This window comes from Andrographis paniculata, unplaced genomic scaffold (genome assembly GCF_009805555.1).
Source record: "Andrographis paniculata isolate CXL003 unplaced genomic scaffold, ASM980555v1 Contig62END, whole genome shotgun sequence".
In the NCBI taxonomy this organism is placed as follows: Eukaryota; Viridiplantae; Streptophyta; class Magnoliopsida; order Lamiales; family Acanthaceae; genus Andrographis; species Andrographis paniculata.
In genome coordinates, this window is record NW_026137598.1 from 8,672,871 (window position 1) to 8,694,223 (window position 21,353).

Genomic DNA, 21,353 nt, shown 5'->3' on the forward strand with positions numbered 1-21,353 from the left:
TCGTTACTTGCTATGTACGTCCATACATAGATAGCTCTCTCTCTCTCTCCCTCTCTCTCTCTCTCTCTCTCTCTCTCTCTCTCTCTCTCTCTCTCCCCCTCTCTCTCTCTCTCTCTCTTAGCTGCTACTACCACTACCAAGTACCTGGACAGGGCTAGCACTTCACATTCAGCCTAGTTAGTACAAATTTGATTCCCGACCAGAACATACCAGACACCTCCTTCCCTTCACTCTAAATTATTAGTATTAGTGTTGGTATTATTATTGAAAAGATAACTGATCTGATTACACATCTCAATTGACCAAACTTGCCAGATCCCCGCCCCATCCTGCAAATTAGAGAGGGGAGTGAGTGAGTCTGGGTCATTTCATCTGTGTGAAATTAGAGAGGGATTTTACAAAAAAGCCTTTAATTGCTTACTTAAGGAATTAGAATGGCCGCACACGCACACGCACACGGACTTGTTCAATTCATTCTTCCGCCTCTAAGCAGCGGCCGTCGTTGCACCAGCAATTACAGACCGATTCGATGCGCAGCAGAGCGGCAGGAGCTTTTTAACCGCATTGCCCCTGTATATGACAACGTCAGTTGCTTACCCTCTTCCTTCGCCCTCTGCTGCTTACCTTGGCTTTAATGATACGATTCTGTGTTTTCTTACTCTCTGCAGTTGAACGATCTGTTTAGTTTGGGAAGGCATAGAGTATGGAAGAGGATGAGTGTTGCTTGGACCGGGTGGGTACCTTTCCAAATTTCTCTTCTTTTCTTCAGTTATGGTCATGGCCAAATAGCAATTTTATTTTTGGTTTTAAATCCAATTCAATGCAATGAAAGCACAAACCTTTTCCCTTCCGACCGAGTTTTTGTTGTGATGTATACGCTCTATTGATCGCCGATGGCCCCTCCCTGATCCAAATGGAATCTACTAGGCTCTGTAATTGTATCTTCAAAAAAGTCAACGCCATAATTCAGCAATAAAAGGGATGATGGGAATAGCAATTTCGGAATGCGATCCATTATCCATACCTACTACATCAGCAGCAATTGTCGATACAGTAGTAGCAGCACTAGTATTTCTTGTTGCCTTGCTCCCACTTCTCAATTCACTTTTATCTATCTCTGCGACAGGGCCAAGGAAGGCGACACTGTGTTGGACGTGTGTTGTGGAAGTGGGGATTTGGCTTTTCTTCTGTCAGAGAGAGTTGGTGTCAATGGCAAGGTTTGCAGGTCAAATCTTTTCGATCGCTTCATTTGGGTAGAGCATAGTTCTCAAAGGTAATTAATTGGTTGAGAATGCACAGGTGATTGCTCTGGATTTCTCCAAGGAGCAACTACATGTTGCGGCATCCCGCCAACAAGAACGAACCAAGCCATGCTACAAGAATATTGAGTTAGTGAAAAACAGTTTATTCCTACTGCTCTCCTCCTGCTGGCAGTGTGTACATACATATTATAGTATAGGGCAATTGCTTTTATTGTATCCTTAAATTTGATAGGTGGGTGGAGGGAGATGCTACCGATTTACCCTTCTCCCACTCCTCTTTTGATGCTGCAACCATTGGCTACGGGTTGAGAAACATAGTAGATAAGAAAAAGTCTCTGCAGGAGATGCATCGAGTTCTAAAACCTGGTTCCAAACTATCCGTTCTTGACTTCAACAAAAGCGCAAGCCAGCTAATCTCTTCCATTCAGGTATTTAAGCAGCCCTTCTTCTAGTTTTGGCATTTTGTATGCTCTTGCATTTGAATTTAGCCCTTGGGAGATGATGTTTAATTTTTCTTCATTTTTTTTTTGCAGGACTGGATGATCGATCATGTAGTAGTTCCTGTTGCCAGCGGGTATGGCCTTGCAGATGAGTATTCTTACTTAAAACACTCGATAAAGGAATTTCTGACAGGTATTATCTTCTATATCCCTGTGCTACAAATGCCTGTATGCTTCTTAATGAGAATGGACAGTGCAATTTTGCAATATCAGTTTATGGAAGGGAGAAGAAGAAGATACAGTGGCATGGCATGCATAACTTCCGCTTAACGCCACTCTGTTTGTATGCAGGAGATGAGTTGGAGAAGCTGGCTAAAGAAGCTGGTTTTTCTGAGGCCAAGCATTATGAAATTGGCACCGGCTTCATGGGAAACTTGGTGGCCAAGCGTTAGGAAGGCCCTTGTGTCAATCTGCTGGAGCTGCCTTGGTCACGATCACACACTTCCGCAGTCTGCTGCTATTTATGCAAGTCTTCTTTTTGTGCTTGCCATTAGTTTCAAAATGAAGTTTTACAAGTATGCATGCTTTAGAGATTATTAATCACACAAGAACCAGTTATGCACAACAACGTGACCTTGTGTGTATTTGATTACTCTCTGTAAGTTGCTTACAGTGGAACAAAAAATAAAAATAAAAATGAGTCTCCCTGCACATTAAGTGCAATTTAAAGTACATACATGAGATAACTGTTGATGTGCCTTGTTGCACATTAAGTGCAATATACTTGTAGCTCTCTCTGTACTCCTGAATCTTCCGCCTCTTTGGTTGAGCAAAAAATTGGCAATGAATAGCCTCTGGAAAAGCTAGACTTGACATCATCACCTTGGATAGAAAATACTGTGGGAAATGCTGGCAACTGAAACTGCATTGCCATTGTGGAGGGGCGTCGATGACATGTTTTCGCTCATGTCATTGAATTCCATGGTTGCCTCATCCATGAAGGGGGGGCTGGTTGGTGCTGGGAGGTGTTCTTTCTTCACTAGCATCAGTAGCGCCTTCGACATTGATGGCCTTAGTGAGGGGATTTCCTGAGTGCACAAGAGCCCTACATGAACCACCCGTAGAACCTCGCCTTTAACATTTATGCTGTGGTAGTTGTTCAGCATGAGATTCGGGTCGAATAGTTCCTCTACCCTTCGTTGCTGGAAGTGTTTCCACGCCTGATCCAACGCAGAGAAATTTCAACTGAATAAGAAAGAGTCGGGAGTGGTAACTAGTTATCGGCCAATTCAAGGATTTTAGCACTTACAATTGTTACCAAGCTGTCTGTGTATTCTGTGGCTTTGCTTCTATTGTTCTGCCTCCCCGTGACGATCTCCAGCAAAAGCACACCAAAGCTGTAAACATCTGCCTTTTCCGTTAACTGTCCATGGGCCAGGTATTCTGGCGCCATATATCCTCTGGAAATTGGAATTTATAGATGAAGCCATTGATTGCCATTTGTATGTCAGATCTTATCTTACAAACAAAAGTGTCCTCGTAAACGTAGATATGCTTACAATGTTCCTGCTATGGCAGTGCTGATATGACTTTTGTCTTCCTGAAAAGACCTAGCCAGGCCAAAGTCAGCGATCTTAGCTCGAAGCCTCGAATCTAGGAGGATATTACTAGCTTTGATGTCCCTGTGGATAATCCGCGTTTTTGTGTTCTCGTGTAAATAGACCAACCCCTCTGCCGTCCCTATAATGATCTCAAATCTCTTCTCCCAGTTTAATGCTTTACCTTTGCTTGAATCTGCCGTAGGTACATCAAACACAGATTAAACCAGGAAGCACGCACACACAGCCTGGTAGATTTGTAAACAGGTTGTGATTCAGCTGTAAACCCTCTTTTGGTTTTGACACTACTCTAGATCGAATGAATGCTTACCAAAGATGAATCGGTCCAGGCTCTGGTTAGGTAGGAATTCATACACAAGAAGACTTTCAGGTCCCGAGCAACTGCAGCCCAATAACCTGACCAGATTCTTGTGTTCGACACTGCTAATGATGTTGACTTCATTGTAAAAATCAGCTGCTCTATGCTTGTTGTTGAAGAACAGCCTCTTGACAGCAATCTCTCTCCCATCTGGCAAAACACCCTGCACAGAATGAATGCCAAAATCTCCAGGTTTAGAATCAGTGTCTGTGTGTGTTGTCACAGCAAATGACTAATGACCTTGTACACAGTGCCAAATCCTCCTTGTCCAAGCTTGTTGGCTTCGTCAAAAGAGGCAGTGGCATTTTCCAGGGTGGAATACTTGAAGTTCAAGCTGCTGTCATTAAGGGTTTTTACCAATTTCACTGCATCACCTGAAGAAGCATGGCAAAAAGGTAAGTTCCGAAACTTCACATGGGAAAGGCAATGCATCTGTTCCTTTACCTTTTCTTTTCTTCTGAATCTTTCTGTTCTTCCACACATAAAATCCAATGACAGCTCCAATTATTAGAACAGCTGCTGCACTAACGGATGCAATCACAATTGCTACAACTCTCCCTGTCAGACATCAAGACTAACGATCATGATCCAGGGCAGGGCAGCACTAACTAGTAAATACTTGACAAGGATGGGACGCTGTGCTCCTTTACCTTTAAAACTTCTATTTCTAGGCACTGGGTTGAGGAAATTAGTGTCTGAATACCGCATAAAACACCCTGTGTTGAGCGCCCTCCCCTCCGACCAAGGCAAGCATTTTGATATGGATGCAGAAGCATTCTCCAAGCAAGCTCTGCAAGAACTGGGACTGATGGTCCTCCAGCAGTCCGCCAAAACATAAGCTGACTCGTTTGTCCTCCCAGCAACAGGCACCTGAGCCCGACCATAGCCATTATTGACTGAAGCCGCAGAAACCACCTGAGAAAGGGCCTGTCTTGCCGATGCCTGGAAAGCTGAATCCTTACGGGTTGAGTTCCCACAGCGAGCATGGTCATCAGGGCCTGTAAACTCATGAAAGAAACTATAGTTCTCTGCACGCATGAAGCACCCATCGAGATAGATCCTTCCACCATTGACAGGATAGCACTGAGGCAAAACAGTACGCGCTTCAGCATAGCACAGAACACAATCGACGGAGGAGAGGTCACCATAGCACTGTGCTAATCCATAGTTAGTATCGGGACCTGTACCAGTCTTTGCAACACCGAAGCCTGCCGATCTCACTTGTGCACTTATGTTTTCCATTGTGGCGACAAAGTTCGGTACATATATGGTGGTGTTGTGCTCCATTTGTTTTCCACAGATGAACTCAACTGTCTTGGCTCTTGGCTCTGCAAGTGATGAATATGGGAATTGCAGAATTGCTGCAATAATGATCGGAATAGATGGAATGATCCAAGCTGTTTTCCTCATCATGGTTGGCTATGTCTTCTCTATAACTTTCTGCAGAAGAGTCCGTATTCAGAATGAACAAGGAAAACCGGCAAGCCCTTTAATTTTACAAGGGAAAACAAAACGAGATGCAAGAAAAAGGGTAAAAGGTACATTAACAGATAGTATTAAGACATAAGGAAAGACATGATGAGGAATAAAGAGGTGTCAAGGTGTGAAAGCCAGAAAGAAAGGAGGAACTATGCATAGGGCAGCAAATATGCACCACAAAGTCAAAGGTTGCACTCTCTAACATTTTGGACTATTATCAGTATTTAGAAATGTTGTATATAAGTATGCTGAGCAATTTGAGGAGGGTAGTTTCAGTCCCACCTAAAAGTAACCAGATTAGCTCTAATGTCAAACTGGATTGTGCAAAAATCTACTTTTAATAGATATTAAATATGGAGCAAGACTCTGCCCTACAAAGAGGTGAGGTGATACTGAATTGAGGACCTCACTAAAAAACTTGATGAGAAATGAAATCAATGCCAGAAAACAGAAGTAGTAGCTGGCGAAGATTTTATTGAGACACCAAAAAATTGCCAACAACATTTAATTTCAGAAGAACAATTTAGACCCCACCTCAACCACTGCTGCAATATGTGGCTTCTCATCTCCTCAAGATATCCTCTATCTTTAAGTATACATACATATATCAGTGACCTAGTCAAAGAAGGGTAAGTATATATTCCATCGCTCACAGTTTGACACTTTGAACTTTTGCAGAGAAATGAAAAGGACTTGGCGAGATTTGATAATCGTTGAGAAATCGTGGAATCCAGAAGACCAACACCAAACACTTAAACAATCTAATCGTGATCCAGTTTCACTGCTCTAGGTTTCTACGTTTGTCGCTTCTGAAACTTTATTTATTATTATTCAGACAATTCAATGCTTGCTACCATGGGAATCATGCATAATTTACGAGATCAAAGTACTTTGGAAGGATCTCGGTGGAGATCAGCACACACAAGAATACTCTTCCTAATTCTATGTAAATCATTAATCAAAGATTTGCTCAAACTTCTGATCAAGTGTTACTTTCCCCTAGCAAAATGTTTTCTTGCTCCTATTGAAGCAGAAACTGACCTGATAATGGCTGGAACTATAAGCTCCTGCCTCTTTTCCGTTTTCTGGTGAACACAACGGAGACCTTTGGCTTGTTTCACTGAGAGAGGGGGAGAGAGATAAGGATAAAGAAATGGGACAAGGGCTCTTATTAGTAATGGATGCGATGATTAAGTGGGAGAGAATTACATCATTCTTCCAGCGTAAGAGCATAGAAAGAAGAAGAAAAGATGGGAGTGGGGTTTGGACAGGTTTACTGGTGTTCTTTTTCAAACTTTAGAAATTTGAGAGAGACTTTTGTACCACAATAAGAAGTTTCTTCAACCATACCTTGCTTTTCGTCTCTGCGGAGTGGGCCCTGTGTTTGACTGTAAAATGAAAGCCATTGGTAAGTCGATTCTTACAGCTTGACACTCAAACTGGAAAAGCAGGAAAGAAAAAACACCTTACATATCGGATGAGTTCCCATGGATGACGAAGTCAAATTCAACTAAAGCCAATAGCTGCTTCTGTAGTGCAGGGCAGCTCTCCGATTTTCACTATTCTGTGTTCTTTCTTGGAGTCAGACATCCGTTATCTGAACAAAGACGACAAACAATCTACCGGGGGGAAGGGGATTAAGAATGTGTTTGGGCCCAACAGCCAATACCCACCAATATGGTCCAAGCACACGAGCAGTGCAGGCAGAGGATGTCAAAAGTAAGTTTAACTACACTTGTACTGATACATGATCCATCCCACTCCTACAAGCCCCTACCCACTTACTTAAGCTGTAGCCTGTAGTGACTGGTGAGAGCTTAAATTCCACAATCCAATCCATACATAGTCTTATTAGGGCTTGCTGGACCACCTACCATTATACATAGTATTTTACTGACATACGAGCATTTGCGTGCATCATCGACTAAAATTTAAAATTAATGCACCGACCAGTCCCACCCATGAAAAGGAAGAGAGCGTGCAAGAATAAGAAGAAGAAGAAGAAGAAGAAGAGGTTATTGCTAGCTACCTAATTCAGCAGGAAAGAATTCTTGCTTTTAGAAAGGTTCCCATCAATTTCTCTATACTCTTTATCTTAATCTCTTCTGGCAGGGAACATTCTATCATCAAAATGTAAAGAAAGCGCAAAGCTTTTATATAATGATTGCCTAGTTTACATCCACTAAACCTGACACTCACACACAGCCCCTCTGCCATTAGCATCACAGCCATAAAATAAACCGACAGGGAAGGGAATTATTGTTAACTCTTCTTAACAAACCACTACACATCAACTAGATAAGGCACAAATAATATTTCACTTAAAAGTGCTTGTTAGTGTAGTATAATATTGAATATTCTGGGCAACTTTTAAACAATGAGAATACAGGTGGAGTGAGGAGAAGGTGGTGCTTTTATGAATTGAAGGTAACCAATTAATTGTGCCTGTTTCTGTAAGCATGCAACTATATAAACTGTCACTAACCACCCCAATCTCAAAGGGCTACCTAAAACTCAATACACTAGTTCAGAAATTTTATTGACGAAAGAATAAGAGTCGAAGATGAAGAAGGCCAGGCCCTTCTCTCCCATATTGCACTTTGTGTTTTGGCTTCTGATTTTCATTTCTTTCTCAACCTTGTCAGTTGGGGCCAAAAAACACCGTATCAGCAAAAGCAAATTGCATAAGAATAAAACTAAGGATGAGAAGCAAAATAAGCCCCCACGTTGTGCAACCGCTCCAGCACCACCTCCTGGCACATATCCAACTCAATCACTGGTATTTAGCATTTTATCGTATGGAGCAAAGGCTGATGGAGTTTCCGATGACTCTAAGGTAAACAATCAATATTCAGCTGTGCACACAAAATCTTCATCAAATATTTCATGCTGTTATTAAGCAAATCATGATATGAGCCTCCATCTTTCATATATTTCTCATTACACTCACTCAAGCAGGCACTGCTAAACGCCTGGAGAGCTGCATGCAAGGTAACAGGAGGTGTCGTTCACATACCATCAGGCTTGACGTATCTGATCAAACCGCTCACACTTCAAGGGCCATGTATGCCAAACCTAGTTTTACAGGTCAGTGTGTTCATTCATTCTGCAGAAATAGCATTAGCAGGGGAGACGATAGTTGGGAGGCTTTGTTATCTAACACTCATCAGACTTTTAACAGATGGATGGGACTATTTTGGCCCCTCCAAAAATCGGGTCATGGCCAAAATCCAGTTTGTATCAGTGGATAAACTTTAAGTGGCTCCAAAATTTCACCATCCAAGGTGTGGGCAAAGCAGATGGCCAGGGTTCAAACTGGTGGACTCCACAACTTAATCAAGTAAGGCATCAACATTAATCAATATGACCAAGTCCTATGAAAAGAATTCTTGTTTGCAAGAATATTGGATCTGATCCTACTTTCCTTTCTAATGATATTTTCTGCAGATAAAGAAAGGCAAAAAAGTTCCATACATGAAACCAACTGTAAGAATTGTGCACAATCAGCACTTATTATTATCGCTTAATCAAAAGAGATGTATGCTGAATCTGGTGTTATCCTTTGACACCAGGCATTGAGATTCTACTCAAGCTGCGATGTCACATTACGTGATATAAGGATCATAAATAGCCCTTTGTGTCACCTAAAATTTGACAACTCTAAAAGAGTAGTTGTCAAAAATGTCACCATATCTGCACCAGAAAGCAGCCCAAACACCGATGGAATTCACCTTCAGAACTCACAAGATGTGGAAATCCTGCATTCTGAGATTGGGACGGGTAAAGCTTCCGAATTTACTTATAATATCCTATGGTACAATTCATAGAGAACTCTTGAATTAATTTCTTAATTAAATGTACCACAAAAGTACATATGCATGTACAATGAATAACTAAGACTTTATAATATAGAGTTCGTACTAATGATGAGCATATTTTAGATAGAATTGTTATGAATTCTGAAGCCATGATCAAACAGAAACTCATTCTTGTTCAAATTTCGGGTTTTTGAACAGGAGATGATTGTGTGTCCATACAAACAGGTTGTTCCAACATTCATGTCCATCATGTAAATTGTGGCCCCGGACATGGAATAAGGTACTTGATGCATTCTAATGGGAACCAATATTAAAATAAAATATGGATTACTCCAGCTTTAGCATAACAGATGTAATGTCCAGTTACCTTGAACCATTCTATATATTTCATGCTGTATATTTTATTGGTTATGAAAAGCAGTTTAGGAGGACTAGGGAAAGATAAGAGTACAGCATGTGTCTCAAATATCATTGTCGAGAATATCACAATGAAGAATACCCTATATGGTGCAAGGATTAAAACATGGCAGGTACTGGTTAACAACCTTGCACAAGATCATGCAGACAGTTTGAGTTATTACTCATATTTTATTATTTATTTTTATTTTTTGGCATTCTGTTTTGTAGGGTGGTCAAGGCTCAGTTAAGAATGTGACATTTTCCAACATCCAAGTCTCTGATGTTAAGGTTCCGATAACTATTGATCAGTACTACTGTGACAAAAGCAAGTGCAAGAATCAAACAGGGGGCGTGGCAATATCAGGAGTTACATTCAATCAAATAGTAGGGACATATTCAGTGCAGCCTATCCATTTAGCCTGCAGCAATTCTATTCCATGCACAGATGTTAACCTGATTTCTATCCAACTAGAACCCTCTCCACAAAGCCATGGATTTCATGAAGCCTTGTGCTGGAATACTTATGGGAAATCATTAAGCCCGCTTGCTCCCACAAGCATGGACTATTGTGTGAGAAGTGGAAGTGATGTTGTGAAGAGAATAGCAAGATCACATAGTATTCCCTGTTGGTAAATAACAGCTTCAGAATATTGCACCTGGAAGTCTTTTGCTTCCCTTCAGCAGGATGTTGAACTGCAAGAAGGTGATGGATTTGCTTGATTCCGGTGTAACTAAAATAATTTATGTTGGAATTTCCTAACTGCTCCTTCTGTTAATTTCCTAACACACCGTTAAATCAGTAAATGTACAAGGACGCGAGAATATACTAAAGATTCATAAACCCTCTTTTACGACTCCAGCATCAGCACATGCTGCAGTTTTCGTAATCCCATTGCTTAATGATTAAAGGTGACCGCTCATCATTATCCATTTACGGGTGCCTCCAAATCATTCAGCAACTTCTGTCTTACATATGGAAAATGAAATTGCCAGTGATGCTAACTTATCTGTCGGCTGAGTTAAAAGAAGTAAAAGAAAATCGTTAGCATCCACTCTGGCGGTCAGCCTTGTCACTCATCACGGAATAACCACCGTGGACACCACCACACCAAGCACTAGGGGGACAAAGCAAGTGAAATAATCTAGTTCAAACAGACTTGTCCATGATCACACTGAAAGGGTTTCAATAATCAAGAAAGCATAACACTGGAATCAATCCTACTTTACTATGGACTATCCAGCATAATCAAAGTAGGAAACAAAAATAGCACACCATAAAACAAAATCAAGACGGGGCACAATGTCAGTGTACACAAATTAAAATAAGTCAGAGTTCTCTCAACGGCAGATTAGAGAAATCTTAAGAAGGCAGGAAAGTTCATTTTTATAGTATTAAAATCTTGTGGTACCACTTGCCTGCAACGGAATGCCAGAAAAGAATCGCGGGCAGACCAGCCTGGGGGCGTCGCTTTAATGGTAGTGGAAGTCATGTGATAGAATTCCTCTTCGGGGGACATACAGAAGAGAAGGTATATATATATTATGGGTTGCAAAACAAGTGTGGTGTGGTGTAGGCACCGCCCCCGTCTTGGGGGTTACTTTCCACAGCATGCGCACTCATCGCTAAATAAACTTCCTGTACAAAAATTAGGGCCAGAAGCTTTACCAGGATCATGAAGCGACATTAATTAAAGTGATGCCGTGAAATAAAAATACAGCGGGGAAGAAGATAGATTAATTACTAGTATTTGTTTTAGTATTTCTTGTCAGGCGCGTTGGTCAATTTGACGCCCCCGAAACAGGGCTCCGAGATAGCTAAGCCTTCATAAGTGGTTGGTGAGATGATATTTCGACGACAAGACAGAGCAGACATGCGTAGTAGCAACGTAATTTCTCCCAAAGCCTTTTGCCACTTTGCAGACTTGTTCGACTTATAGCGACTTTTTAAGGAGTTGCTCAAAGATGGCACGGTCCATTACATAGCTGGATAACACATTTCATTCATAACGGACACAAAGGCAAATATCAACTATCTGAAACGAGGATCGGATCGGTTCGGATCGGATCTGCTGCAACTTTACACAGCCTTCCTTTATGTTATTCCCACAACGCTATTTATCATCATATACTACATCTACATGCAATTAATTAATTGGTGAAGTATTAATAATTAGCTACACAAATCAAAGGAGGTTGGGAGGATGTGGACGATGACGATGATGATGATTCAGACATGTGTACTGGGACTGCGAATGATCCCTTTGGTGGCCGATGATGATGATGATCCATTATTAACCCTGCTGGCTCCTCTTTCCATTGTGCAGTTTTCCGAGAATTTGAGGCTACCCCTGTGGAAACCCTTGTCTATTTCTTTGGAAGTCCATTCGGAGGTGTAATAATCTTCTTCTGTGACACCTCTGGACGAAGGCCCGCACAACATCCCACCCCACTGTGGAAAATAAATCGAAGCAATTGCCAGGGTGCAGCATAGGATCATCACCCCCATTAAGGTCAATCCTGTCTCTGTTGAGTATTTCGATCCCTTGAAGAAAACCAATTGTGTAACGACGGCCCCCACACTCCCACCGCCACCGGTCATCCCATTTATAATCCCAAGAGACCTGTACGTACGCTGTTAATATGAATTGAGAAAGCAGGCAGCATTAATTACTTAAGCTAGTCGATTGCAAGCAAGCAAGCACGCACACCTGACCTGACCTACCTTCGCGAAACAAAAGGGACGATGCCAAAGGTAAGGCCACAAGCAGCTTGCACAAAGATGGAGAACACGATCATCACAGCAACCGAGGCGCTCAAGGACCCAACTTTCCCCAGCAGGATGCAGAAGACTCCCCCCAGGCTCTGGACAATCCAAAGTGCCCACAGCCTTCCTCTCATTCCGTACCTTTTGGCCACAAAATCAGACAACACCCCTCCCGCAGGCCTTGAGAATATGTTTGCCAATCCAAAGCTAGCTGCAATCATCCCCGCTGTGTGAAGCTTCACATCGAACCTATCATAGAAGTACTGTGCGATGATATTGTCTATTGTGAGCTCGACCCCGAAGCAATACCCATAAGTCAATGCCAGGACCCAACCTCTATAATTGACCACGCCGTGATGGAAAATCTGCGCGAAATTGTCCCGGTACTTGTCCCCTGACTTGTGGAGCTGTGAGTAGTTGCCGTCCGGCAAATCTTGCCCGAGAAAGAAGACGGCATATGCAGTCAGAGTCTGAAAGAGGGCCGGAATGAAAAAGGCAATCCTCCAGGCTGTAAATTTGACAGCGGCAGCATCAATGCGGAGGATGAGGTCAAAGACGAGAGGCATGATGAGCTGCGTTGCACCACCGCCTAGGTTGCCCCAGCCACCGGCGAGGCCATTAGCTGTGCCAACAACTCGGGAGGAGAACAAGGAGGTGACCCAGAATTGGGTGGACACAAATGTAGCGAGGGAGAAGCCTGTGAAAAAGCGGACGAGGAGGAAGGAGGCAGGGGAATTGGCAATAGAAGTGCAGTAAACGGCGGGTGCAGTGAGTAAAGATAGAGCAGAGGAAGCAAGGCGTGGGCCGAACAAATCACAGGCGGTGCCCATGGCAATCCGAGCGAAGACTGCACCGGAAACGGCGGCGACTCCGGCGTTGGCAATATCGGTGGCAGTGAGATCGAGATCGTCCCTGATGATTGGGAGCAGGGGTGGGGCGGCGAAAGAGGAGACGAAGCAGGCGAAGAAGGAAAGCCAAGAAAGGTGAAAAGCCCGCATATGAGGTGCAGCCGCTGAAAATAGCCGGAATTCGGTGGCCTTGTGTTCGGAGTCCACCGGAAGTGCAAATCTATTTTCATGGGATTGCTGATGGCCTTGGGAAATCTCCATGGCTCTGCCCACCCCGCCCTGGATAGAAGATCGATCTAGAGCAAACTATAGTAGTGTAGTCTCCATAGGAATAGGAATAGGGACAGGGATTGAGATTGAGATTGGGATTGGAATTTGGCTATAAACCAACGTAGCGAAGTCCCTGACGTGACTCGCAGCGAATTTACTGGCTGGCGTTGGATGCCAATGCAAGTTCTGCTACAAATCAAAACAAACAGTTAGTAAATTTGAAATAATATTTTTAGTAAAATATAAAAAAATATATAATTAATATAAATAAGTAATTGATGGAATATACTAATTCTCTTTTGAAGAAGTATATTTATTTTGAAAAGAAAAAAAAAAACACGGCGGAAACATATTTAGGATATGATATAAATAAATATTGATATAATATTTTGAAGGTAAAATTACTTTTTAATATAATATAAAAAATAAAAAATAAATATTTGAATTAATATTTTTGGGAATAAATTTTGAATGAAGAATACAAATCCTCAAAAATCTTTCAAACAATATAATATTCCTTTGAAATAAAAAGGGTATAATTAAAGTTGAAATGTTCAAAAAAGTAGTTGTGCAAAGGCTATACGATTTGATTACTGAATATGTCAAACATTTCTGCAGGAAGTAGGAATATTTAATCGTTGACTTTAGACGAATAGAATCCAGCTTCCGATTCTCAAAAAAGATTCCCTTGTTAGATGCATTGAACTGAATATTCAGCGGAGTGAATAATAAATATACATACGCACATAAAAATGCATTACAAACAAATCAAAAGGAAAATAAAGACTCGCCCCTGATGTGTCCCTTTTCGTGGTTGACATTAATGGATGCTGTTTCCTAAGTTTCAATTGAAATAATTTATTTAAAAGAAAGAAAGAAAGAAATAATAATAATAATAATAATAATAATAATAATAGCCGCCCAGTACGTACAGAGAAGACAAGCAAATGCATTAATCAGCGTCGCGTTTGTCAAATCGCTTTTAACTTATACTCTCTATCTCTACCTCTGCCTCTACCTGTTATTTAAATCTATATTTATATTTCCAAAACTATTCTTGTTTTTAAACATTTTTTATTTTAATTTTATTAACACTTATACAATCGAAAGCTAGCTAACTAACTAACTAACTCACTCCTCTGCTTACTAATAATAATTGGAAAAATATTTATGTATCTCATCATTAAATGAAAAAACAGGGAAATTAAAGTATTTATGTATCTAAAATTGTGAATGTGAATGTGAATTAATCAGGTAAATGTAAGATGGAGATGGAGATGGATGGATCACGCGAAGAAGACGACCAATGCATACATATATATATATATATATATATGCGGTATGAAGCTGCTAGCTAATGGGTCAGCTGATTCCACGGATCGGAAAACCACACAAATTGTGTCCGACAAACAGCCACCACAACTAATTAATCTAATTCACACCTCTACTCTATAAGAACCCTCGGCACCCCCACCTCCACAATTCCACCATCACCCATTTATTTTGTTTTCTCTCTTCTTCTGTGATCATTGATCCTGGCACATCCCCGGCCTAGAGAAATTTGATAACAGAAGAACAATAAACATACATACATACATATATTTACAGATATTAGTATTATATATAATTATTAGATCACAAAATTTCATATATACATACATATAAAAATAAAAAGAAGAAAGAAGAAAGATGGCCGCCGCCCGAGTCGGAGGAGGAGATAAGTACAGGTTGTGCCTGGTCGGTGTGGCTCTGATCGTGGCGGCCATGGGGTTCCAGGCGGCAGAGGGCCGGAGCTACGAGGGCGTGAACCCGTTCTGCCGCACGGCCAGCTACCGGAAGCTGTGCACGGACATGGTGAAGGGGGCCGGGAACTGGCACGAGGCGTCGGCGAACGCGATGCAGTCGGCGCTGGAGCTGGCGAAGAAGCTGAAGGGGATGGCCCCGCAGCCGCAGAAGCTGCCGGAGACGGTGCCGGCGAGGGACCCGGCGGCGCAGAGGAACCAGGTGATGGAGATCTGCAAGGACAACCTGGACGGGGTGGTGGACGACCTGGAGTCGAGCCTGGAGGCGCTGCGGAGCGACGACGTGGGGACGGTGAGGTCGCACCTCAGCGGGGCGCTGCGGACCGACTGCCAGGACGCCATGCGGGAGTCCAAGATGGACTTCCCCTTCAGCAGGTACCTCGGGACCATGAAGGCCAACATCGACAACTGCCTCGCCGTCGTCATGCAGAACTAGCTCAGCGAGACTCCCTACCTACCCACTCACCCATCCGCCTAGATCATCATTCAGTTCCATCTCTTCTCTCTCTCTCTCTCTCTCTCTCTCTCTCCCCCCTGGCTATATATATAATTCATTCATTCATTCATTCATCCATCATCAGGTGTACGTCCGAACCTATATCTCATTGCCATTGTATGCATTCATTGCATCTAGCTATGTATGTGTGTATATATAATCAATCAATCAATATAATCAAATTACAGTATATATATGCTAATTAAAACCATTGAATAATACCAAATGCGTTGCCATATATACATTTTATGTAGATATATATGCACGTTATTTAAATATCATGTTTCAGCATAAGCCTAGCTAATTATATGTTGGGAATAAAGAACCCTATATATATATATATATGTCATTGGTGGATTGTATTTGGTTGATTCTGGGAAGCCCTAAAACCAAATAAAGAACAAACTTTAATCCTATATGAAAAAAATAATATATATATATATATATATACCGGTTATAAGATAGCATCTAATTCCAAATAATATGGGAATTTTTAAAAAGTACAAAAGCAAATATGTGCCAAGTTAACAAAATATATAATCTCTCCGTTCCAAGTTCCAAGACAATATCTTTAATCATATCATCATAAAATAACTCATTTTTCTTCGTATTATTATTACACAAATAATACTATTTTTTACACTAAAATTCAAATATATTTACAATTGGACCAAAATAAAATCTTTTTTTTTTATTATTATTTTCTACCTTCTATTAATATAATAATGTGTAAAAAAAACAAATCTTTTCTTCTGAGGGGAGTATAGATTTTTGTACTTATCTTCCAAAATTTTCAAAATTCTAAAATTTTAATTATCATGTGTTCTTTTTGTAAATCCATCCACATATTTTTTTCAAAAAAATTACTCTCTTAGTCCATTCAAGGAAGTTTTTTGGATTCTGTAATAAATTAAAAAATACTAATATTTTATTAATTAATAATATGTAAGAGCTTTTTGACATATTTTGCTATTTGATAAAGTAATTGTACGTGGGAAGAGCAGGCCGTTCTTGACCTTTATTAGACCCGGAGCAAAATTAGAATATCGGGCCCTTAAATATATTTCTTATATAATAATAATAATAATAATAATAATAATAATAATATAATATATATACATATATATTTTAATATAAATGTATTAATAAAATATTTTTTATATATTAAAAAATCAAAATATAAATATAAAATTAATGTGACATATTTAGTATAACATAAAAAATTAAAAATATATATTTGATTTAATATTTTTTTAAAAAAATATTTTTATAAACAGTCAAAGTCTTTAAAAGAAAATTTTCAAACAAAAATATTTATTAAGGGTTTGTTTCTTTTGATTGGTTTAGGGAAAAATTTGGCTTGAATTTGATATTAAGATAATGTTTGATGAAATGTTTGTGAGAGAGAAAGTATAATCCTAATAGTAAAAATTAGAAAATTTAAATTAAATAAACAAACTCAATGTTTATATAATACACAAATTTTTAAAACTATTACTAAAAAATATAATAAAATATACAAATTTAAACATATAAATATAAAAATAAAAATAATAAGAACACAAAAATATTACCTATCATATCTTTTTAATTTTATATAATTCATAAAAAATATCAAATCATACCATTAAATAAACATACTAAAGCATACAAATAAATAATTTAAAAATTAATGTAAAAATCATTTATTTAAAAAATAATTATAAAATAAATTTTTTATTTAAATTTTATTTTATACATTTAAAAAAAAATAATAATAATAATAATAATAATATATTATTGGGCCCCTTATGGGCCCCTAAAGGGAATGGGTCCTGGGCAAGGGCCCCATGGCCCTGGCCCAGGGCCGGGCCTGGGGAAGAGGATCGATCGTGTGCTGATGTTTAATTTTAATTAGCAATGTTGATATGTTATAAAATTACATATTTATCTTTATATTTAATTTTTATCATTTCATATTAAATGAGATTAAAGAACCAGGTTAACTCCAGCACCGCTGAATTTTGCATTTCAGCATGCTATCCCATATGTTGCATGTTTAATGATATATTTGTAATTTAAATAAAAATTAAAGGTATTTTGGTATTAATGTATAATTATTTTTTTTAAAATAAAAAATTGATATTTTGAAATGAGAACGACAAAAATAGTAAAAGGAATAATTTGAATTGAGACGAATGAAGTAATATACTCTCTCCGTCCCAAAACAACAGTGATATTTGAGATGAGTACGGAAATTAAAAAATATTAGTATTATATTTATATTAAGTGTAAAAGTATTTTTAAAAGACCAAAATGCGTATACTTTATGTAATATTGTGAAAATATGGGAATCATTTTGTAAAAAGGCAGAGAACTAATTACTAAAAATAAAAACGAGACTATTGTTTTAAGACGGACAAAAAATGACAAAATGAGACAATTATTTTAATTTGAAACAAAAAAATTATTACACATTCATTTTTTTATATTAATTATACAATTTCCTACACTTGATGTAAAAAAAAAAAAAAAAAAAAAAATCAAACAAAAAAACAAGCGTGTTCATTTGTAAAAGTTAAGCATATTCTAGTTAACTGCAAATACTTTAAAATAAATTTGTACTAGGCATTTTTAATAAATAGGTCAGTCTAAACTAAGATCTGAACCAAGCCAAATCTTATTCCCATCTCTACCACCGATATGAACTCCTTTCGTCATCTAAATATGTGTTGAAACATTTGGATACAATTTTATATGTGCTTGATTGGATGCAAAAAATCGACAATATAACGCAAATTAATATGGCAAAGTATTATACAGAAGGAATTATTAGTAAGATGACTCTGCCAAAATGATGTTTAGATGGCTTTCCGAGCCTCATCTTGCAGTAGTATTATTGCAATACTAAAAAAATCTTGCAATCTAAAACTATTCGTATTGATTTATTTTCATTTTAAAATTAAAAATAAAGTACCACTTCATTTGAAGATTAAAATAAATAAATATATTCGCGTTTAATTTAATAGAAACTAAAAAGAAGCAAACGCTAGTTTGAATAAAGAAAATTAATGGCAGGGAAACGGAAACGGAAACGGAAACGAATTTGAGGGCAACAACATCGAATAATAATAACAAAAAATATACTATAAATTAAAATCAAAGTAACGGTAACAGTGGCTATTTGCGCGGCGAACCACAAAACAAAGCGTAATAGCTTGCTTACAAAGCAAACACTAAATTAATAAGCATGTATAAATAGCGGAACCTATATCTCCAATGCGTCGCGCCGTGGAAGAATAATAGTAATAACATCTCCAGTACACACACACATATATATATATAATATATATAACAAGGGTCGTCAAGATCGGTTGATAGCAGCAGCAGCAGCAGCAGCAGCAGCAAATCGTTCCTAGAGACCCTTAATTAAATAAACAATCTACTTAAACTAATTTTTTACATCCAAATTGAAGGAACAACAAAACACACACAATACACGATACACAATCTCCCCCCTCTCTACATCATCTTCTATCTATCTGTCTCTTTCCTCAATTAAATATACCATGGCGGGTTCCATGAAAATCGTCGTCGCCGTGGTGGCCCTGTTGTCCGGCATGGGCTGGGCGTCGCCGGAGTCCGGGTGCAACCCCCTGTGCGACACGGCGGACGACAAGGCCCTCTGCTCGCAGCTGGCCAAGGGCGGGGAGAGCTGGGCGGAGGTGATGACGAACCTGCTCCAGGCGGCGAGGGAGAAGGCGGAGGAGGGCAAGGGGATCCCGGACCACGTGGCGGGGCAGCTGCCGGTGTCGCTGAAGGCGGTGACCAAGGACTCGATCGTGAAGACGTGCCGGGACGCGTACGACAACATCATCTACAACGTGGAGGGCTGCGTGGGGCTGGTGAAGGACGACCCCACCGGCGCCCTCCGCAGCTACCTCTCCGCCACCTCCTTCATGGACTGCACCGACACCCTCGTCGAGAGCCAGATCGCCTGCCCCGAGGCCACCCAGTTCGGTACCGACATCAGGAAGCTCGCCGGAATCCTCTTGGCCGTCGCCGAAAAGAAGCCTCCCCAACCATAGAATTGAATCACACTAATCATTTTTAACGAACCTATATATCTATCTGTCTATACATCCAACAGTAATATAAGTAATTAACCAATTATTCAATCCTCATCGGAGAGGATTGCTCAATTACTTCATTTATTAATTAATGAATTCACTGTTGATCTCCAGTATTAATTATATACGGTTCGGCCGGTCGTTGTAATTAATTCTTAATTCAGTGTGTTTTGTTTTGTTTTGGTCTGGTCTGGTCTGGTCTGGAGCAAGGGTCTCTACTCTATGCCTTCAATTCTCCTTTTTTTTTTGAATTAAAGTATATATATATATATATATATTCAATTGTCATGATTATATATTATATATTGATTGCAATCAAAATTAATTTGCTCCTACATTTTATTAATTGTTGTATCATTAATTATTTCAATGTCCAGGGATAGGGATGCAATTAATCGGCACGCACATACACACACCATGCATCCCCCGCTGGCTTTGTTGTGTTGTATATGTATATATCCATGCATTCGATTATCTTGGTACGCAGCTAGATCACAGTTTCAACTTTCCTCCACAATATAATTAATTAAGTAATTAGCTAGGGCGAGCGGGGGCAGCTGGGCTTTTAAGTTGAGTTAATTAAGCAAACATGGAAGGCATTAACATATATATATATTTGATTTGATGTGGATTAATTTATAGTGCCACAAATCAAATCAAATCAAAGGAATTGAATCACTGTGCTCAACGCTCATATCTGTTCTCAAAATTAAAGTCCGGTTCAGTACTCATTATCGTTTCGGTCAACAAAAAAAACATACGTACATAAGTAAAATTTAAGGTGATGATGGATATGTATGTGTGTGTGTGTATATAAGTTGCAGGAGAGTGGAGGACAGAATGATTGCATTTGCATTCTATGGGATGGGATGGGATGATGCCATTCTTAATTATCTCATCTGTCTGTCTGTCTGTCCGTCTGTCGTATCTTTATACTCCGATCCCTCCATCCCACTCCAACTCCAAAGAATAAAGGTGGGTGGGTGGGTGGGTGGATTAATTATTATTGTGACAAATTAAAACAAGTGGGCTCAAACTGTGAGTGATGATACACATGTATATGCATGGCATGAAATCAACCCTTCATCATCCAGGATTATATATATATATATATATATAAGACATTAGAAGAGTACTAATTTGTTGAGTTTCCGGAAAATGTCAGCAACTCCAAATGAATTATTATAAAGGTGGAGGATAACACATTTTAGGTTTTGAAATTGAATTCCAAATGAATTCCTTCCTTCTTAACGGTCAGTATTAGACGACATCATGATGATATGATATCTTCTCGTGTGCGTGTGCATAGCATATAGGGCTGGCTGGCTTGCCTGCCTGCCTGCCTGCCAAAGCAAAGAATAGCAGACTTCCTTCCCATGTACTCATGGTATATACTTACATTTACATCAAAGTTTGATTAATAGTATTAGGTTCAGTGCAGTACAGTATGCATGCATGCAAGAGTGAGTAGTAGACAACAGAGAGAACAGCACTAGTGCACGTATTAATTTATAAATTATACACTTCACAAAATGCATGTATCTATATATATATATATAATAGTACCCTTTCCTTCCCCAATCCCATAAAGTGTTGTAGTTGACTGAATGAATACCCCCCCCCCCCCCCCCCCCCCCCATTGCCATTGCCATTAATATGGAATATGTATATATACACACACACATGCAC

At 39.5% G+C, this 21,353-nt stretch overlaps 5 protein-coding genes and 1 long non-coding RNA gene across 10 annotated transcripts; 3 read left to right on the forward strand and 3 right to left on the reverse strand.

The window, feature by feature from the left end:
* Positions 1 to 50: 50 nt before the first annotated feature.
* On the reverse strand, positions 51 to 1,154 carry LOC127260870 (uncharacterized). Of its 3 annotated transcripts, none has more exons than XR_007840819.1 (3): positions 1,025 to 1,154; positions 422 to 942; positions 51 to 329 (listed from the first exon to the last, which is right to left on the reverse strand). It is a non-coding gene; the product is annotated as an uncharacterized LOC127260870 (long non-coding RNA). The 3 variants fall into 3 exon arrangements; XR_007840818.1 differs by having other exon boundaries at positions 422 to 930; positions 1,025 to 1,146; XR_007840817.1 differs by having other exon boundaries at positions 422 to 662; positions 742 to 1,132.
* Positions 435 to 2,434, forward strand: LOC127260867 (2-phytyl-1,4-beta-naphthoquinone methyltransferase, chloroplastic-like). 2 transcript variants are annotated; one of them, XM_051288856.1, is made up of 7 exons: positions 435 to 584; positions 669 to 733; positions 1,127 to 1,217; positions 1,300 to 1,388; positions 1,495 to 1,690; positions 1,796 to 1,895; positions 2,054 to 2,434. In XM_051288856.1, the coding sequence occupies exons 1-7, from the start codon at positions 435 to 437 to the stop codon at positions 2,152 to 2,154; spliced, it is 792 nt and encodes a 263-aa protein (XP_051144813.1). In that variant the 3' UTR covers positions 2,155 to 2,434. The 2 variants fall into 2 exon arrangements, with proteins under 2 accessions (XP_051144813.1, XP_051144814.1); XM_051288857.1 differs by having other exon boundaries at positions 501 to 584; positions 1,127 to 1,225.
* LOC127260864 (cysteine-rich receptor-like protein kinase 2) lies at positions 2,318 to 6,384 on the reverse strand. Its single transcript, XM_051288851.1, has 8 exons — positions 6,200 to 6,384; positions 4,330 to 5,119; positions 4,124 to 4,237; positions 3,920 to 4,053; positions 3,632 to 3,842; positions 3,262 to 3,496; positions 3,012 to 3,162; positions 2,318 to 2,922 (listed from the first exon to the last, which is right to left on the reverse strand). Exons 2-8 carry the CDS (start codon positions 5,090 to 5,092, stop codon positions 2,581 to 2,583), a joined length of 1,950 nt encoding a protein of 649 aa, XP_051144808.1. The 5' UTR covers positions 5,093 to 5,119; positions 6,200 to 6,384; the 3' UTR covers positions 2,318 to 2,580.
* A 633-nt stretch (positions 6,385 to 7,017) lies between these two features.
* Positions 7,018 to 10,133, forward strand: LOC127260866 (polygalacturonase At1g48100). The gene is made up of 8 exons (XM_051288854.1): positions 7,018 to 7,994; positions 8,117 to 8,245; positions 8,340 to 8,498; positions 8,606 to 8,644; positions 8,731 to 8,938; positions 9,175 to 9,256; positions 9,398 to 9,506; positions 9,604 to 10,133. The coding sequence occupies exons 1-8, from the start codon at positions 7,722 to 7,724 to the stop codon at positions 10,006 to 10,008; spliced, it is 1,404 nt and encodes a 467-aa protein (XP_051144811.1). The 5' UTR covers positions 7,018 to 7,721; the 3' UTR covers positions 10,009 to 10,133.
* A 1,305-nt stretch (positions 10,134 to 11,438) lies between these two features.
* On the reverse strand, positions 11,439 to 13,430 carry LOC127260865 (high affinity nitrate transporter 2.5). Of its 2 annotated transcripts, none has more exons than XM_051288852.1 (2): positions 12,098 to 13,425; positions 11,439 to 11,996 (listed from the first exon to the last, which is right to left on the reverse strand). In XM_051288852.1, the coding sequence occupies exons 1-2, from the start codon at positions 13,246 to 13,248 to the stop codon at positions 11,603 to 11,605; spliced, it is 1,545 nt and encodes a 514-aa protein (XP_051144809.1). In that variant the 5' UTR covers positions 13,249 to 13,425; the 3' UTR covers positions 11,439 to 11,602. The 2 variants fall into 2 exon arrangements, with proteins under 2 accessions (XP_051144809.1, XP_051144810.1); XM_051288853.1 differs by having other exon boundaries at positions 11,832 to 12,007; positions 12,098 to 13,430.
* Positions 13,431 to 14,946: 1,516 nt separating this feature from the next.
* LOC127260492 (uncharacterized) lies at positions 14,947 to 15,495 on the forward strand. The gene has a single exon (XM_051288223.1). It carries the CDS (start codon positions 14,947 to 14,949, stop codon positions 15,493 to 15,495), a length of 549 nt encoding a protein of 182 aa, XP_051144180.1.
* The last annotated feature ends 5,858 nt before the right edge of the window (positions 15,496 to 21,353 follow it).

Bases quoted from the DNA above. Each gene is read 5' to 3' on its own strand.
- LOC127260865 (XM_051288852.1), bottom strand. From the start codon at position 13,248: ATGGAGATTTCCCAAGGCCATCAGCAATCCCATGAAAATAGATTTGCA. The intron at 11,997-12,097 runs GTAGGTCAGGTC...GCGTACGTACAG, and splicing joins GTCCCTTTTGTTTCGCGAAG to GTCTCTTGGGATTATAAATG.
- LOC127260492 (XM_051288223.1), top strand. From the start codon at position 14,947: ATGGCCGCCGCCCGAGTCGGAGGAGGAGATAAGTACAGGTTGTGCCTG.
- LOC127260864 (XM_051288851.1), bottom strand. From the start codon at position 5,092: ATGATGAGGAAAACAGCTTGGATCATTCCATCTATTCCGATCATTATT. The intron at 4,238-4,329 runs GTAAAGGAGCAC...GATGTCTGACAG, and splicing joins TAGAAATAGAAGTTTTAAAG to GGAGAGTTGTAGCAATTGTG. The intron at 4,054-4,123 runs GTAAAGGAACAG...ATGCTTCTTCAG, and splicing joins GATTCAGAAGAAAAGAAAAG to GTGATGCAGTGAAATTGGTA.
- LOC127260867 (XM_051288856.1), top strand. From the start codon at position 435: ATGGCCGCACACGCACACGCACACGGACTTGTTCAATTCATTCTTCCG. The intron at 585-668 runs GTCAGTTGCTTA...TACTCTCTGCAG, and splicing joins TTGCCCCTGTATATGACAAC to TTGAACGATCTGTTTAGTTT. The intron at 1,896-2,053 runs GTATTATCTTCT...GTTTGTATGCAG, and splicing joins GATAAAGGAATTTCTGACAG to GAGATGAGTTGGAGAAGCTG.
- LOC127260866 (XM_051288854.1), top strand. From the start codon at position 7,722: ATGAAGAAGGCCAGGCCCTTCTCTCCCATATTGCACTTTGTGTTTTGG. The intron at 7,995-8,116 runs GTAAACAATCAA...TCACTCAAGCAG, and splicing joins GAGTTTCCGATGACTCTAAG to GCACTGCTAAACGCCTGGAG. The intron at 8,939-9,174 runs GTAAAGCTTCCG...GTTTTTGAACAG, and splicing joins GCATTCTGAGATTGGGACGG to GAGATGATTGTGTGTCCATA.